General features: G+C 55.6%; 1 protein-coding gene across 1 annotated transcript in view; it reads right to left on the bottom strand.

Annotated features, from left to right (window-relative positions):
* Positions 1-17,964, bottom strand: part of LOC129684580 (long-chain-fatty-acid--CoA ligase ACSBG2-like) — a 22,914-nt gene continuing 4,950 nt past the window's right edge. Inside the window, exons 3-12 of the mRNA XM_055617794.1 lie at positions 16,844-16,964; positions 14,532-14,615; positions 11,708-11,857; positions 9,309-9,488; positions 4,333-4,514; positions 4,010-4,243; positions 2,188-2,405; positions 1,197-1,336; positions 849-1,095; positions 1-292 (exon numbers count right to left, since the gene is read on the bottom strand). Coding sequence (XP_055473769.1) covers positions 219-292; positions 849-1,095; positions 1,197-1,336; positions 2,188-2,405; positions 4,010-4,243; positions 4,333-4,514; positions 9,309-9,488; positions 11,708-11,857; positions 14,532-14,615; positions 16,844-16,964 — 1,630 coding nt within the window. The 3' untranslated portion in view covers positions 1-218. The remainder of the gene's footprint in view (positions 293-848; positions 1,096-1,196; positions 1,337-2,187; positions 2,406-4,009; positions 4,244-4,332; positions 4,515-9,308; positions 9,489-11,707; positions 11,858-14,531; positions 14,616-16,843; positions 16,965-17,964) is intronic.

The following is a 17,964-nucleotide window of genomic DNA, read 5'->3' as shown; positions in this document are numbered from 1 at the left end:
TGAGCCCCGCACATACTCACACACACAGTGCAGGAAGATAAAATAAGTAAATAAATAAATGGGGATCCATGCAGAACGCCGGTCCTGGCCAGGAGGACCATTCTTAAGGACAGAGAGGGCAGGGTGCTGGGCGGACACGGCCACCACAGCCCAGCGCGGCGGGCAGAGCCAGGGCCTCCACCTCGGCTCGAGCGTGTGAGGAGGCTCCTCCACCGCACTCACGTGTACATGCTCTCAATTTGTGCTCTGTATTTGTGGGCTATGGCTTGTCTCCGAAGCTTTGATGTCGGCCCTGTGGACAGCGGAGAGGGCAGTCAGGACACAGAGGCAGGAGAAAACTCCCTGCTCACTGGGGTCGACCGGCAGACAGCCCGGGCTGGACGGGGGCTACGCTGCTGTTCCTGCGGTCAGTGAGAGGGGCATCTACATAGACTGTCCACACACACTGTCCACACACACTGTCCACACCTGTCCACACACTGTCCACACACTGTCCACACACACTGTCCACACAGACTGGTGGTGGTAAGGAGCCTGGCTGTGATAAAAAGCTCTATTTTCAAGATTTATTTCATTTTTAATTCTGTGTCTGTCTGTGTGTGTGTGTGTGTGTGTGTGTGTGTGTGTGTGTGTGTGTGTGCCTTGTGCAGAGGCCAGGAAAGGGCATCTGATCCCCTGGGGCTGCAGGCTACAGACGGCTGTCAGATCCCCACCTGGCTGTTGCTGAAGGTGGCAGTGCCCCACGCGCTGGAAGGCTTCAAGCCCCAGCCCCCGCCAAGGGTAAGGCCCAGCCAGAGCGAGGTGCCCGGCTCCCAGCGAGCAGCCCTCTGAAGGCCCACGCCCCTCACCCAGCTCTCCGCCGTGCATGGACAACTCCTTCTCCAGGATGGTCCACTTGTGGATCTTCTGCTCCTCGGAGAGGGCCTCTCGGTTCACGAGGTCTATGCCGTACTGGATGGCTGTGTAGATGACGGGATCTCGGCACTTCACGATGTCTGCCACGGTGTCTGCGTTGCTGCCCAGCGCCCGGCAGAAGCTGAGGGCCTCGGGGTTGAGCTTGTCCAGCGGCTCCCCGCTCGTCTGGTCTGTCTCACACTGTCGGGACAGCCTGTCACCACACGCTCCCCGGCCACCCTGCCCCACCCAGTGGCTCCCCGCCCGGGGAGGGCGCTCGGGCTGGGCGCGGCCAGCAGTACCTTGAGTGTCAGCAGCAAGCTCAGGAACTTGGCCTTGTCGCCTACCAGCACGGCGTGGCTGACGATGGGGATCTTCTCCTTCACGAGGCTCTCGATGGGCAGGGGGGCCACGTTCTCTCCGCTGGCCATGACCAGGATTTCTGGAATGACAGCCCAGCTTGGCACGGCCTGCTCACTTGGGCCCCAGCGGAAGCTGCCGGGGCTTTCCCTCTGGCACCCACGGCCCACCCACCTCGGCTTCGCCCTCAACATCTATGTCCGAGGACTGGAGGTGGGGACGGGCCACCATCTGGGCAGGATCTGCCCTGTCAGCTTTTGGCCTATGGGTTAGCCTGCAAAACTTTCTCCTCAGCAGTGATTGATGGGTCGGGGCTGGCCCCTGGCGGGCAGTGCCACTCCTAAGCTGGTGCTCCTGTGTTTTGACAGAAAGCAGATGAGCCAGCCAGCGGCCAAGCCTCCCGGCAGCCTCCGCGTCAGCTCCTGCCTCCAGGCTGCCTGGCCTGTTCTTTTGGCAAAGGAGTGGGGCCTGAGCTGTGAGCGGAATAAACCTCGCCTGCCCAAAACAGCAAAGGGCACGGCGAGGGACGCCATCTCTGCTGGGTTGTCTGTTTTCACACAGCATTGCTGTGCAGCCCAGGCTAGCCCAGAAGAGTCTCAGGCCATGGTGAGCAGAGGCTGGGGTGACTCCCTGACACTCCCTAGCCTCTCCCAGCTCTTCCAGCCTCTCCACAGCTCGGCAAAGCCGACAGATGGACTTCAGTCTTATCCAGGACAGAGAGCTACGGCAGCCTGTCCCTGGCACCATGCCCTGATGCCAGGGAGTGCTGCTTTCCCAGTGTCCACAGGAACCGGCACCTGGGAACCGGCACCCGAGCTCCCGCATCTCCCATACCAGAGGCCCTCCTGCGCTCTGAAATCTCCCACTACACCAAAACTCCATGTTGGCTCCTCTAGCAACGCCCACACCCTGGGCCCCAGATAAGCCTGACACCTTTGATGCGGCCGGTGATGTAGAGGAAGTCGTGGCTGTCCAGGCGGCCCATGTCCCCCGAGTGCAGCCAGCCCTCCTCATCAATGTTCTCCAGCGTGGCCTCCTCGCTCGCCAGGTAGCCCATGAAGATGTGACGACCCCACATGCACACCTCGCCCACGCCGTCCTTGTTCTGCTGGGACAGCATGGTCTTGCAGCCGCTGAGGACCTTGCCGCAGCTGGGGGACACGATGGGAAAGGCTGTCGGCGACAGGGCGGTGCCTGCCCCGGGCCCTCTGAGGTTTAGTGTCCTGCCTGCCGGCAGGCCCGGCAAATCCTGCTTCCTCTCATGTGGAGAAGAGAAACCTTCTGAAGACCTAACGACCATAAGCCACCTTCCGGAGAGCACACGTCAGGCGACAGTCATCTGACGGCGGATTGAACCTAACAAGCTGCTATCCAGGCGGGGTTGGGGGCGCACGCCCTTAGCCCCAGCACTCGGGAGGCAGAAACAGGCGGCTCTGTGAGTTCCTTGCCCGGCCTGGTCTGCCGAGTGCATTCCAGGACAGCCGGGACTACACAGAACCCCAAAACCAAAAAGACCCCAAACACCACAAGCTGGAATCTCCCCAGAAAAGCAATGCGGGGGGGGGGTGCTTTTAACCTCATGAGAAGATGCACGAAAGGGAAACTGAGGCAGTGCTGTGTGTCCATCAGCCTATGCGAATGCGCTGTGCACAATCAGCAGCCAGCGCCCATCCTAGCTCTGGCAGGCTCACCCTCGGTCCAGGCAACAGTGCAACTAGAGCTCTGCTGAAACGTCACAGGGCGGACCACGGATGGAGAAGGCCATGTGCAGCTGAGCAAGCGCCCGAGGGTGCAGTGTGCAAGGGCAGCATCAGCTTCCAGCTACTGCCCTTCTTTCCTCTCTCCACATTCTCGGCCTTCTCTTTCTCCTTTATTTTTATCATTGTTATTCTGGCCCATTCTGGAAACTAGCAAACCTCAAGCAAAAGCACAAAGCCAGACGTACAATACAGGAGTGGGCCGGGTCAGGGACTCAGACAGAGCATTCTAGAAGGAGGTGGGTCTGCCCAGTGGAGGCTCCCACAGTGTGTACGTGTTTGGATTGCTGTGGCTCAGCCCTGCAACCTGCTGCGCCGAACTGTACAAAAGCCGGAGAGGAGCTACAGGGATACTTGAGAATCCTGAGGTCACAAAACACTTAGGTGATACTGGGAGGAAAACTGTCAGCGAGCCATCTCCCCCTTGGGACTGGGACACAGACTCCTGGAAGGAGGCTTCTTACAACTCAGGAAGCACTGGAAAAGTCTTGAGAACTTCCTGAAACTTACAAGGCCTCAGAGCCCAGCCCCAGATTCCAGCAGCAATTACAGTCCTGCGGGAGACACTTGGATGGAGCTGTCTGTGCAACTCGCAGGAGCTTTGGATGCGGCTTTTGTGAGGTGTGGCTCAGGCTTCAGTGGGTGTGGAGGTGATGTGCTGCCTTTGAGTCATGTCCACTCCTGTCAGTGACCGAGATCCACAGTCTACAAATCACCCCGTAAGTGCGCTAAGCCGCAGGTGGGAGGAAGCCCTTCTTTGTTATTTGTGGTAAACGGACATTTGTTCCGGTGTTCCCAGGAAACAGCACACAGCATGATAGATGGTTCTAGAACAAGTACCCTTTCCTGAAGGTTGTGTGGTAAAACAGAGGGCCTGGGTGGTGTGGGGGTGGATGTGGATTAGAGAACAGGGTCCTCAGAAGTGTGTCAGGGGTGGTCACAGCCCCGCCATGCCCTCAGCCCGTGACGCTAGGGCCCTGAGGGCTGCGGGGCCGTACCTCAGGACTCTGTAGGTACTCGGGGTGGAGACGGAGTGCGGCCCGGAGCACTCGCTCAACCCGTACAGTTCGCCGATGGGGATGTCCAGGCTGAGGAAGAACTCCAGGACTTCCTGGGAGAGGGGCGCAGCCCCGCTGACGAAGGAGTGGCAGTTCTCCAGGCCCAGGGAGGACCTGACCTTCGTGAACACCAGGGTCTTGGCCATGCGGTAGTTCATGGGCACGTCCCGTTTCCTGGGGAGGGCAGCAGCAGGGAGAGCGGCTTCAGACGGCGGGCAGCGCCCCCTCCGCGCCCCTCACGCCAGCTGCAGGGCGCCGCCTACCCCAGCAGCCGCTTGGTGTTGACTTTCAAGCCGAGGATCTTGGCCCACGCGAACGCCTTCTTCCTCAGGCTGGAGGACTTGGCCACGTTCTGCTTGATGGTGTCCTGCATCTTCTCCCAGATGCAGGGCATCCCCAGGAAAATGGTCGGCTTCACCTCCTGAAGAGTGTACAGCAGCGTGCCCTGTGGGGACAGAGTGGGCGAGGCCCTGAGGCCCTTAGCCGTGCCGTCCGCTCCCTTCCCCCAGCGCAGCCTTTGACTCGGGAGTCATCCACCTCACGCCTGCATATGTGTGCACATATGTGCGCATGCACAGGCGTGTATGTGTGTGCAGAAATGGACCAACTGACACACCGGACAGGGGCTCCACATTTTCCATTTAGGGTCCTCTGGCTCTCAGCATGGCTTCCAGGTCATTTACTGCCCCCGGGAAGGACACTCCTCTACAAGAGCGAACAGTCGAACAGTCGTGCCTGGCTTGCAACCCCACTGCTCAACATGAGAATCTACTCCGCGTGAAGAACTGAAAGCAGAGAGCAGCTGGACGAAAATGGGAGACAGCTCAGCCAGGGCAGAGCATGGCGGAAATCAATGAGCTGAACCTCCTCAAAGTCAAACGTCTCCTTCCCCTTCCTGCTTCAAAAGGCCACAAAGGGGGTGGGGGAGACGGCCAGAGACTGGGCGATGCAAATCGTGGTATCCGGAAGGATTCATGGCCTGAATACATAAAGAACTCTCAGAAATCAACATGATTAGATACTCAAAGAAAACCTTAAACGCAAAACACCTGAATAGAAGTGAAATCCAAGTGCTCCTCCATTTCTCTTCAGACAACACAGGCCTCCTGGTCATACTAGCCAAACTGGGTAGAACAAGATGCGGAGGGAGCGTGGAGTCAGGGAGTCAGGGAGCATGGACCCAGGGAGTCAGGGAGCACGAAGTCAGGGAGCACAGAGTCAGGGAGCATGGAGTCAGGGAGCATTGTGTGAGAGAAGAATAAAGAACAAGAGCGAGCACTGTGGGGCACCCCTGCGATCCCAGCACTCGGGAGGCAGAGGCAGGCGGATCTCTGTGAGTTCGAGGCCAGCCTGGTGTACAAAGTGAGTCCAGGGCAGCCAAGGCTACACAGAGAAACCCTGTCTCAAAAACCAAAAAAACTAATTGACTAAGCAAACAAACACAAAAGCAAGCGGTCAGTGAGCCCGTGAGATGTTCAGCATTATCACGACAGTGAAAGATGTCAGCGAGGATGCTGATGTGCCAGTTCACACCAGGAGACACGCGGGACAGTGACACTTTTAAAAGCGGGTGCAAAATTTGTCGTGGGAGGCAGTGGAGACGCAGGGAAGCTGGTGAGTGTACCCCACACTTGATAGAGACGTACAGAAATGGGAACCTTTGGAGAGCCCGGGGCCGTGAAAACAAAGGGAGAGCAGGTCCGGGAGGGGCGCAGTCCGCATCCCCCACTCCACAAGCTCCACACGGGGGAGCAGCAGGGAGGGCAGGGGGCAGGGCCCTGCAGCCACGCCTCCTTCGTCCTGAGAGGGCACCCCCCTGACCCTGCGGCCTGGTGGCCACGCCATCCTGCAGGCCCTCCTGCTCGCCCCGCCAGCACTGCCATCGTGGGTGTGTGTGACCACACCCGGCTTCCTGCTTGAGGGGATTTGAAGTCAGGTCCTTACGTTGTGTAGTCAGCTGTCTTACCAGTCTCTGAAGCGTTGGCTGTAACATTTGTCTGTCTAACCTCCCTGGGGGCCCCGGAAAAGAATGCCTCCCAGGAGAAAGGGCCCCCAAGGCGACCTACCTCGGCTGTAACCTTTTACACCTCAGAGCCATGAGGGTCTGGGTTAGCTCGTGGCCACGTGTGACTCTTCTGTTCCTTCTGTTTTCTTTAGGCCTCTCGTGTGGAGGTCAGAGGACAACGTCAGGCATCAGGTCACAAGGCCGATGGCGTGGGCCCTTACCCTCTGAGCCATGCTATTAGGAACTGCTGTCCAGTTTATTTCCAAGTGCATTTCATCTGAGCAGCGTGGTCACTGGGGGTGTGGCTCCGTGTGTGTGTGTCAGCGTGTGTCCCTGGGTAGCTCTGTGTGTGTCAGTGTGTCTGTGTCTGCGTGTGACATGTGTATCTGGGACTAGGTGTGGCATGTGAGTCTGTGTCTCTGTGTGGTGCTGCTGTGTCTGTGCTTGTATGTAGCTCTGTGTGTCTGTGTCTGTGGGTGGCATGTATGTCTCTGAGTGTGGCATTCTGTGTCTACATGCATTGCTCTGTGTCTGCGTGTCATGTACTGTGTCTGGGTGAGGCGTTCTGTGTCCGTGTGTGTTATTCCATGTCCGTGTGAGGTGTTCTGTGTCTGTGAGGTGTTCTGTGTCTGTGTGTGTTCTGTGTCTGTGAGGTGTTCTGTCTATGAGGTATTCTGTGTCTGTGTGTGTTTGTGTCTGTGAGGTGTTCTGTCTATGAGGTGTTCTGTCTGTGAGGTGTTCTGTGTCTGTGTGGTGTTCTGCGACTGTATCTTGTCTCTACTGTGTGGCTCTCCATATCTGTGCATCTACACACTTTACTGTTTCCATTGACCCTGAGGCCTTTCACCTTTTACTGTATTTACTGTAAAGTTAATTCTTCTAATACACATTCAAAAAGTACTGATAGGTGGAGGATCTTGAGAAGCTGGGTTTTCTGGGTGATCAGGTGGCTCGCAGGATCCACACAGGAGGGAAACGGAAAAGCCTGAGTGTGCCCTCCATGACTGTGTGTGTGTGTGGCATCTGTGTGTGTCTGTATGTTTGTATTCATGTCTGTTTGTCACTGTGTGTTTACTTCTGTGTTTATGTTTGGATGTGTTCGTGTTACTTGACACAAACTAGAGTCACTTGGGAAGAGGACTCCCAATTTAGAAAATGCCTCTCCCAGACTGGCCTGTCGCCATGTCTGTGTGTGTTTTCTTAACAGCGATGGAGGGGCAGGCCAGCCTATGGTGGGTGGTGCCATCCCTGCAGCGGGCCTGGGTTCTGTAAGAAGGTAGGTGAGAAAGCCACGGGGAGCCAGCCAGCAAGCAGCACCCTCCACGGCCTCTGCATCAGCTCCTGCCTCCAGGCCCCTGCCCTGTTTGAGTTCCTGCCCTGACATCCTTCAGTGACAAACTATGATCTGGAAATGTAAGCTAAATAAACCCTTTCCTCCCCTACTTGCTTTTGATCAAAGTGTTTTATCATAACTGGAAACCTTGAGATAGTGTGTTTAAGTGTGTTTGTGTCATGTGTGTTTGTCTTAATGTGTGCACTGTTTGGGGGGGTGTTTCTGTGTTCATGTACAAATGTGTATCCATGCATGTTTGTGTTCACAGGCATTGTGTTGGGGTAATGCTGGCAGATGATGCGTAGGTGGCTTTAAAGACAGCGGAAGAGAAGCCTGGAGCGCTTGCTACTCCAACAGAGGCTCCTAATGGCCTGTGACTCCAGCTGCAGGGGACCAATGCCCTCTAGCTACCAAGGGCACCAAGTATGCAATGGGGTAGATACATATGTGCAGTTAACAGTCACACACACACACACACAGAGAGAGAGAGAGAGAGAGAGAGAGAGAGACAGAGACGAAGTGAGTAGCCACAGCCAGGAGTATAGTCAGCAATCCTTCTAGAAAGGGGAAAAGGCAGGAAAACGAGGCTCCCCAAATGCTCTGTAACAGCCTAGCCCTGTGGACACCTCTATTTTAGCCACTTGAGAGGCTGGTTCGAACCTCTAACCCAGAGCTCAAGAGAACACATGTACACTGTACCAAGTGGCTTGTCTTGTCACTAGTTACGGCAGCTAGGGGTGAGGTGGACTCCCAGACCTCCCATCTGGTTTTTGGAAGTGTGCAAAGTCTGGACATAAGGAAATGGAGACTTCTGTCCCATAGCTATTCTGAAAAAATTCCACCAACAGTCGTCTCCAGCGACTGAAAGAATGAAAAAGGGAAAGACAGATAGGCAGACAGGCAGACACACGCAGAGGCAGGGGGACAGTAAAGACCCCAGGAAACAGGGATGCAGAGCCAGGCTTGCAGAGAGCAGCAAGCACAGAGCACCGGCTGCTCAAGTCCCACCCGGTCCCCACAGCCCACAGTGTCTTCTCGCCCACAGAACCGCATTCCCGGGCAGGAGTGCTCGCCCCACACCTGTGCTCAAGCTTCTGGCCAGACACACGCAGAGGGAGGGGGACAGTAAAGACCCCAGGAAACAGGAATGCAGAGCCGGGCTTGCAGCCCCTGTGGGGCTGTGGGGCAGCCTTGGCCTGACCCCGACCCGTGCCCAGAGCATCCCAGGAGCTGTCTGGGTTGCTCAGCTTCCATCTTTTTTTTTGGCTTGGTTCTCTGACATACCCTTCTTGTCTCGCTTCCTTCTGATCATTACTTAACCTCATAAGGTCCAAAGCCCACCTCAGGCTCTGCTTCCAGTTAGCCCAACCTAAGACAATGGGTGACAAGCAGCCCAACTCACACGGAATGCTGGAAGAAAAACTGACAGGAAGAAACGTCACCGCCCTGGAAAGCAAAGGCAACTGCTAACTCTGGGAAAATCAAAGCCGCAGCCAACAGGGCTGGGGCTGTGTGGTCTGCCTGTCTCAGCGGCTACAGAGGATGGAAGGGGAGAGGTGGAGACAGCCAAGTCCATCCCAGCCCTAGGGTGGAGGGCTTTGGAGACCTCTGCCCGCCGTGGCGCACACCCTCGATAAGTAAGTAAATGCAGGAAATACTGAAAAGCAGACGGACTTCGTCCAACGCCGGGGCTTTCCCTAGGCTTGTTCGGGGCACAGTGGAGACAACCGAACCGTAGAGAATGATAACACTAAGAGAGCTGCCCCAGCTCTTCTCAGTGCTGTGGGATGGAGCGGAAGAGGAAGATGACAAAGATGATCCTTAGGCTTTGGGCCTGCCCGGTGGACAGATGACTCCCCCAAAGGCCACTGGGCGCTTGGCAGGGCCTCACCCAGCCTTACCCTGAGTGCATCCGGCTGGGCAAAGAAAGTAAGCATGCCGGCCTTGATGGCGATCCAGATGTCCAACATCTGGGCCGAAATGTGGCTGAGCGGCAGGTAGCTGACGATGATGTCCTGCTTCCCTGCGACATGGGTCATTATGTTGAAGTCTCGCAACACGGCCCCCGCTGTCCACGTGATCTGGAAAAGCAGCGCAGTCCAGCGCTTCTGTGCCTCACCCAAGGACCATCATGCACTCGTGTGCGCACATTCGAGCACTTACGCGTGCGCACATGTGTGTGGTTATGTGTGCTCGTGTGCACACGTGAGGAGCAGGCCTGAACGGAGCCTCAGCTGTCTTCCTCAGCTGCTCCCTGCCTTACGGTTTGGAAGGTTTACTCCCTGGGGCTGGAGACGGCTGAGTGGCCAAAAGCTGCTGCTCCCACAGAGGACCCACAGGGCAGCTCCCAGACACCCTGCACTCCAGGTGAGGGCCTCTTCCGGCCTCAGAGCACCCACACACCTTCTCCTTCTCCGTCTGTCCCCCTCTCATACACACACACTCACGCTCTTAAGAGACATACTTTCCCTCGAGTGTGAACGCACTGGAGGCTAGCACACCCCTCCAGGGCAGCGTCTCTTCTTGAACATGGTGTTCAGGCTTCGTGGCCAGGCTGGAAAGAAACCAGCGAGCCTCAGACGCCCTCTGCCTCGGCTCCACTTGAAGCTGGGCTGTGAGCTGTCCTCATCACTGAGAAGCAAGTGCCCCTACCCACTGGGCGCCTCTCCAGCCCCTCCGACCTGGTGTTTGATGCGGGTCTCTCGCTGGACCCGGGCCACTAAGCCTCCAGGGCATTCCTGTCTCTGCCTCCCGGCTCCGGCACTGGGTTTACAGAGCACTCACCAGCGTGCGTGAACTCTCCTGTGGGTGTGGGACTAACCTCGGGTCCTCGTGCTTGCACGGACAGCACCATACTAAGGTATCTCCCAGAGACTCTTGCCCAGCCTTTTGGCATTGGCAACTCACTACTCTCATCATGCCAGCCGATATAGCAGGCTCCCTGGTGGCTGGCCAGTCACACGGGTGGGCAGCAGGGTCAGCGAGAGGCCCTGTCTCCCCAGAAAAGTGGAGGGTGACTGAGGAAGACACCAGCCCACGCATACCAGCAAGACCCCAAACTCGAAGCTCCACCGGGCAGGCACGAGGCTGGGGTGCCTCTCTGTGCTGGTTGGTCTAGAGTGCCAACCTGCAGGAGATGGCCTGGCTGCTAAAGCTCTTTCCACACAAGTGTGAAGAGCGGAACTCAGATCTCTAGAGCCTAAACGTGGTGTGTAAGTGTCTTAGGGTTTCTATCGCTGTGATGGTCACCATGGCCAAAGCAAGTCGGGGAGGAAAGGGTTTATTGGGCCCATACTTCCGTACCACTGTTCACTGAAGGATGTCCGGGCAGGAACTCAAGCAGGGCAGGAGCCTGGAGGCGGGGGCTGAGGCCGAGGCCGTGGAGGGTGCTGCTTACTGGCTCGCTCCCCATGGCTGGCTTAGCCTGCTTTCTCATGGAAACAGTGCCACCGGCCCAGGGTGGCACCGCACACAGTGGGCTGGCCCTCCCCCATCAGTCACTAAGAAAATCCTCTCCAGGCCTGCCTGCGGCCTTGTCTTGTGGAGGCGTTTTCTCCTCTCAGGTTACTTTAGCTTGTGTCAAGGTGACACAAAAGCGCCCAGCCCAGTGCGTGTGCAGCCACCGCAGGCGCACTCTTGGAGGGAGGAGACAAAGCACGCCCCCAGAACAAGCTGAGCCTGTGACCCTGCGTCCAAATGGGAAGCCTGAGTTCCTATGTAAGATGGAGAGCAATCAAGAAAGACACTGTGGAGAGCTGGCCTCCACAGACGCCTGCACACACACGTCCTCACACGCACAGTGTCATCCAGCAGAAGGACTGAGGGTTCAGGGTCATCCTCAGCTACACAGCAAGCCTGGGCCACATGATACCCTGGCGAACCAACCAGGCCAGTGACATGTCTTTGTGTGAGGTGCTCGCCCTGCGTGAGGGCGTGCGCTCATGTGGTGGTGGGCACGGTAATCTGAGCCCTGGAGAGGTGGGCAGGGCCGCAGGTAGCCAGCCGCCTGCCCTGATCACCGAGGTTCAGGCCACCGAGAGACCCTGCCTCAAAGGATCCAAGATAGACACCTCCGAGGGACCACAGCTGAGGTTAGTCTCTAGAACACACACACAAACATGCACACGCACATGCGTGCTTGCAAACACCCACCAGATAGAAGCTATTCCACCCCAAAGCCCACAGTTCTACCCACTGCCTGGTTTCCCCATGGAGAAAGACCCACACAGACCTTCCACACCCGTCCATGTTGCCCATCTGGGGCTCAGAATGAGAGCCTGCTCCAAGGGGCCCGGCTTACATTGTCGTGGCTCAGCATCACCCCTTTGGGGGTCCCTGAGGTCCCCGAGGTGTAGATGATGACGGCACACTGGTTGGCCTTCTGGCTTAAGATGATGCGGTCCAGCTGCACGCTGGGGATGGCATTCCCCAGTTCTATGAAGTCGTGCCACTGCGGATGGGAAGGGGGCAAAGATCGGGACCCGGCTGGCTCCTGCGCTGCTCCTAGCAAGTGTCTTCCTAAACCGAATCCTAAAACTGTAGGCTTGAGCTCCTGTTGTGGTGGCAAGACTTTAAATCCCAGCACACAGGAGACTGAGGCAGGAGGATGTCAAGTTTTAGGCTAGCCTGGACTACAAATTCAAGACTAGCCTGGGTTACATATCCAGAGCTAGCACCACCCAAACCTTATAGGGTCTCCCATTCACTGCACGGCAGGCAGATGCCATACTGTGTAACGGAATCAATCCTGTAAGTGTCCCTCTACAGGCTCTGTCACCCACAGGCAACGAGGTATAATTCATGCACTGAATTGTTGTTTCTATGGGGAGAAAGCTGCTGCCACCTAGTGGCTGGAGACCACAGGCCACTGCCCCAAACTCAAGGATGCCAAGCCTGAGGAATATGGTCAGGACACAGCTAAGGAGGCTTTGGCTTCTTTTTCCTAGAAACCTTCACCCCTGAAGGTTGAACCCAGGGTCACATACTAGGCTAGAAGACAGCAGATAGCCACGCCCCCAGCCCCTCACTGGGGGATTCTAGGCTGGGTTTACATCCTGACCATGCCCCCAGCCCCTCACTGGAGGATTCTAGGCTGGGTTTACATCCTGACCACGCCCCCAGCCCCTCATTGGGGGATTCTAGGCAGGGCTTCACTGTGACCACGCCCTCAGCCCCCTCACTGGGGGATTCCAGGTGGGGTTTCACTGTGACCACGCCCCCAAACCCTCACTGGGGAATTCTAAGCAGGGGCTACATCCTGACCAGTCCCTCACGGGGTAGGAAGGGTGGGGATTCTAGGCAGCAGTTCTACTTCTGAGCCACACCCCCAGGCCTCTTTTTATTTTACTAGAGGATCTTAGTAGTTGTTCATGCTGGCCTCAAACTCCCAATCCTCCTGTCTCCACCTTTTTAATAGCTAGGATGACAGTCCCATGTCCCCAGTCTTGCTTCAAAGATGAATCTTTTTCATTATTTTCAAAGTGATCCAAGACTCGTGACACTGCTGTATAGTGACACAAGACCTCTAATGACCTCTGATTGTCACCTGGTGCCTGAGAGACCCAGCAGCCAGAGGAAACACTCGCAAACCTCAATACACGTGGCCTAAAATAGCCCAAAGTGAAATTATAATCGATTGTGACTGTTTGGTTGAGCCCGCTGCTCTCCCCTGCATAAGCTGGGAAACCCCACCTGCCCTCTTTCCCCAACCCGCCACCCCCACTGAAAAACTCGATTCAAAGCAATGGCACCAAAAACTCAAGTTCGCTTTTCTGGCAGCCGATGCAACTGGCCATTCTGATATGCCCTGTTCACCCAGGTACCTGCCCAGGTGCCCAGCTTCTGACTATACCTGGGCACAGCCGAGCTCCTGACCGGCACGCCATCAACCCTCGCCTGAGAACTATAAAACCTCCCTGCCTTAGCCTGGCAGGGACTTCCTCAACCCTGTTCTTTGAGGCCAGTGAACCCGCCCAGGAGCTGCACCAATTAAAGCTGTGCTCATCTGCTTTTAATCCAGTGTTATCTGGCCTATATTTGCAACAACCAAGAGGGAAAGCCTTTTAACAACTTGGACATAGTAAGATATTAAAATTTAAAAGTTACACATTCAGAAATTGTGTGATTAGGTGGTAAGTCACTGAAAAGATTAAGTATTTTCACTTTATATTCATTTTTGGTTTGTTTGAGACAGGGCCTCTCTATGTAGCCCTGGCTGTCCTAGAAACTCAACCAGATCTGCCTGCGTCTGCCTCCCAGGTGCTGGGACTAAAGGCATGTGCCATCATGCTAGACTTGTTCTGGAACTCTCATGTGTATCAAGTTTGTCTTGAACTCATCATAGTGATCCTCCTGCCAAAAGCTGGAATTAGTGGTATGGGCCACCGCGATTGTCGATGGGTATTTTTTTTAAAGATAAATGTTGAAGCCATGTGTGCTGACTGTCTTGATACAGTCTTTCCACGCTGTACACAGCTATTAAAATATTGGGTTGTAGGACTGATGACATAGCTCAGCCAGGCCTGAACGCCTGAGCTTGATCCCCAGCTCCCACACGGTGAAAGAGGTGACCAGTCTGACCTCCCGATGCCCGCCCACATACACCTCCGCTCCTAACAAGCTACTGCAATAAGATTAGTAAAAACAAAAAGAGAAAAAGGATATTCTAAGCTATAAATAAATATGATATAGAATATAGGCTCCTATCTCGAAAAAGATAAAACATGCAAGTACATATATGCATTTTTTTCCCTTGGCAGTTGAAAATAAGGTTTTAAATAGCATGTTTTAATCTGCTTAGTTTTCGATTTGGGTTTTCTTAATTCAACTACTTTCATTTTCTGACACGCACTAAACGACTATCTGCCTTCACCTACTGGCTCTGGGCTGAGGGGTCGCTTCAAGTACCCGGAAACACCTGCCACCAATTACGCGCCCTTTTCCTGCAGCCTCGCCCACTTTTTTATCTGGCCCATCTCCTGCCCTAGCGCCCCACCTTGCAAACATCTCCCCGCAGACTCTCTACCGCCTGCCTGTGTGGCCCCACCCACCGTCTTCTCACCTGCAGACCCCGCCCCGGCCCCGCCCCCGAGGCCTCGACCCCGGCCCGCCCCTTCCGCACTCACGGAGTACAGGTTCCTGCCGCTTTTCATCAAGGGCAGCTTGTACTGCACGATGGCTTTCAGGGTCTTCATCCTGTCCGCTGGAATCTGAAAGAGTTTCCTGTGGAGTCAGGGTACAGGAGGCAGGAGGTCTGCACCTCAGCGAGGTGACGGAGCTTGCGCTCTCCTCGAGGCCCCGCCCTCGCGGCGCCGGCCTGCGAGCCTGAGCTCGATCCCTGGGAGATCCCGTGGTGGATGAGGAGGGCCGAACACCAAAGCTGCCCCTGCCCCTACCCCCCACACACACACCGTGGCACGCGTGCACCTGCACACATACGTGGGCATACGCAAATAATACATATACAAACAGATGTAATTTTTTAGGAAAAAAAAAGTAATTTCTACAAATCAAGGTTAGGGCTGTGCTCCGTGGGTAAAACACAAGCTGGACATTCACACAGCTGGCCGTACCTGTCGCCACATCAACTAGGTGTGGCCACACACGCTCTCAGCACTCAGGAGGTGGAGGCAGGAAGAGCAGGACATCAAGAGCAAACCCTGTTACACAGTCAGAGGCCAGCCTGAGCTACGTAAGCCCAAGACTGGCGGATGTACCCGTAAACCAGGAGGCAAAGGGAGCTGGGGCACACAGCCATAGAAGAAATTCACTGGGGTCACATGACCAACAACCAGACCATGGGTGCACAGACACATCTTCAGAGATGTCTGCAGGTAATGTCTGACCAAGTCTGACAACATAGACCCAACTGTCCTGGTGGCTCTCGTATTTTATTTTTTAACTTTTGTGTTTGAGCATGCATACGTCTGCCTTGCTCGCACTGTGATCACAGTCCTTGCCACTGGCCCTGGTGCTTTGTATAGGTGCTGGGGGTTCACACTCGGGCCCTCCTGACCCGCCTCCCAGCCCCTGACACCAAGCTTGAGATGAACCACATGGATTCTCCTTCCAAGGATCCTCCCCCTCCAGATTATCCTGCCAAACCCAGGCAACTGCTGGGCATCTGTGAGGGATGGAAGGTGCTTCTGCAACATCCATAAAAAATAAAAATGAAAATAAATGCTGCAAGAACAGGAAGAGAAGCCAGATCTTGCAGAGAGATTTTAATCCAGCAACAGCTACTCTAGCTGGAAAACAGACACACCCTTAGTTCACCTCTAATCCAGAACAGTGAAGATAAAGTTGGGCTGCAGAAGAAAGCATCCAGGTTGGAGTTCGTTCATGAGTTCAGGGCAGGTCAGCAGAGGCAGTTGAAGCCAGAGAATGAGAAGGAGATTAGAACAGATTGCTAGAATTTAGTTTGAGGTCAAGCAGAGCAATTCAGGCAGACGAGAGAGAAACCAGAATGAATCAATCAGCTTGGAGAGGGGTGTGAGCCAGAACAGCTGAATTGAACCAGCCAGCCAGAGTTCAGAAAGAGTGATCGTACTCAGCAGTAAGCCTCATAGGCTGAAAACATTGTAGGCCTAGGTTAGACTGTAGGGAGGCTAGAAGCTTCCAGGACTAGGCCTAGGTTAGCAGACAGAAGCAGTAAGCCTAGGAGATGACAATTACATCAGACGAACAAAAATCGAATTTACAGATTTCACCACTCACAAAATCCAAACCAAACCAACCAACCAACCAACCAACCAACCAAACAAACAAACAAAAAAAACCCCAGGGAAAATTTCACTGCAAAGCGAAGTTGTCACCTGCAAGTGGGTGGGTGTGCCATGAACACAGCAGAGCGGGCACCATGGCTGAAGAGGGCCACGAGGGCCCACGTGCCCAGGAAAGGGCAGCCTGATAGCAGAAGCAGTCTTTTCTTTCTTTCTTTCTTTTTTTTTAGATAGGGTGTCATGATGTTGCCAAGGCTACTCTGGAACTTTCTCCATAGCCCAGGCTGGCCTCAAATTTGTATCAAATCCTCCTGGGTTCAGTCTGCCAAGTGCTGCTGACACCGTAACATGTGCATTTGCACGAGTGCGAATATGCCAGCCGAGGCCAAAGGTCAGTCCCACGTGCGGCTCCTTGGCCACCCTCCACGCTGTCAGGACACTGGCTCTCCACTGGCAAGCCACTGGCAGTGAGGCAGGGCTGGCTGGCCCAGTGGGCCCCGGACACCCACACCGCCTCCACCTCCCTGGTGTGGGGTTATGGGTGCTCCGCCATGTTGGCCCCTGTGAACGCAGTTCTTAAGTTAGGCTGGGAAATGAGTCCAGTTGACAGGCCTGGGAATCAGACTTCCTTGACTTATGCTCCCCTCGAATGGAGCTTCTGCGGAACCCCACCCCCCACCAGACGGCGCAGCAGGCACCCACCGAGTCCCACTCACCGACAGGATTTTTTGCAATTGTTGGTCATTCTCCACCATCAATACATTCACTTTGGCATGGTTGATGACGTACTGGCAGGCCTCGGCCGAGTTGGTGGCATAAATACCCACACACAGGCCCCTGGGGACACATGAAACACTCAATAGTACACACACTGATTACTTTTGGAAGATTGATTCTTTTTAAAAATATTTTTAAAAACTTTAGGCTTGTGGGTGTTTTGTCTGCATGTCTGTCTGTGCAGCACCCGTGTGAGGTGCCTGGACCCTCGAGCTGGGGTTACAGTGGCTGTGGGGGTACTGGGAATTGAACCCAGGTCCTCTGCGGGAGGAGCCAGTGGTCTGCCCACAGTCTTTGCTACAGTAACTCTATGTGTGGAGGCGGAGGCTCATCCCACAGTGAGGACCTGCAGATCAGAGGAGGAGCCAGCAGTCTGTCCTGCCACCCTGAGCACCAGGGCATGGCGGCGAGCTCAGCAAGTGTGTGACAAGGTCTCTGTCTGCTGAGACAGCGTCCTCCAGCCACTGCTAGGGTTCCACGCAGGTGCTCAAACCTGAGTTCAGGTCCTCAGGCTGGCCCTGTGCTGACACTGTAAGGCCTTCAGCCAGCAAGCCAGCCCCTGCCGGGCTTCGGGGGGCCCCCAGCTGTGTGAGAGGTCCCCAGCTGTGAGGCAGTTTCCAGCTGTGTGAGGGTCCCCAGCTGTGTGAGGGCTCTCCAGCTGTGAGGGGTCCCCTGCCAGGCTGTCAGGGGTTCCCAGCTGTGAGGGGTCCCCAGCTGTGAGGGGTCCCCAGCTGTGTGAGGCAGTTCCCAGCTGTGTGAGGGGTCCCCAGCTGTAAGGGGTCCCCAGCTGTGTGAGGTGGTTCCCAGCTGTGAGGGGTCTCCAGCTGTGAGGGGTCCCCAGCTGTGTGAGGCGGTTCCCAGCTGTGTAAGCCAGTCCCCAGCTGTAAGGGGTCCCCAGCTGTGTGAGGGTCCCCAACTGTGTGAGGGGCCCCCAGCTGTGTGAGGGGTCCCCAGCTGTGAGGAGGTTCCCAGCTGTGCGAGGGGTCCCCAGCTGTGTGAGGCGGTTCCCAGCTGTGTGAGGCGGTTCCCAGGTGTGTGAGGGGCCCCCAGCTGTGTGAGG

The sequence above is a fragment of the Psammomys obesus genome, unplaced genomic scaffold, assembly GCF_907164565.1.
Source record: "Psammomys obesus unplaced genomic scaffold, mPsaObe1.curated_primary_1811, whole genome shotgun sequence".
Classification (NCBI taxonomy): Eukaryota; Metazoa; Chordata; class Mammalia; order Rodentia; family Muridae; genus Psammomys; species Psammomys obesus.
The sequence above is the reverse complement of the archived record's forward strand: the minus strand, read 5'-3'. Positions and strand labels throughout refer to the sequence as shown.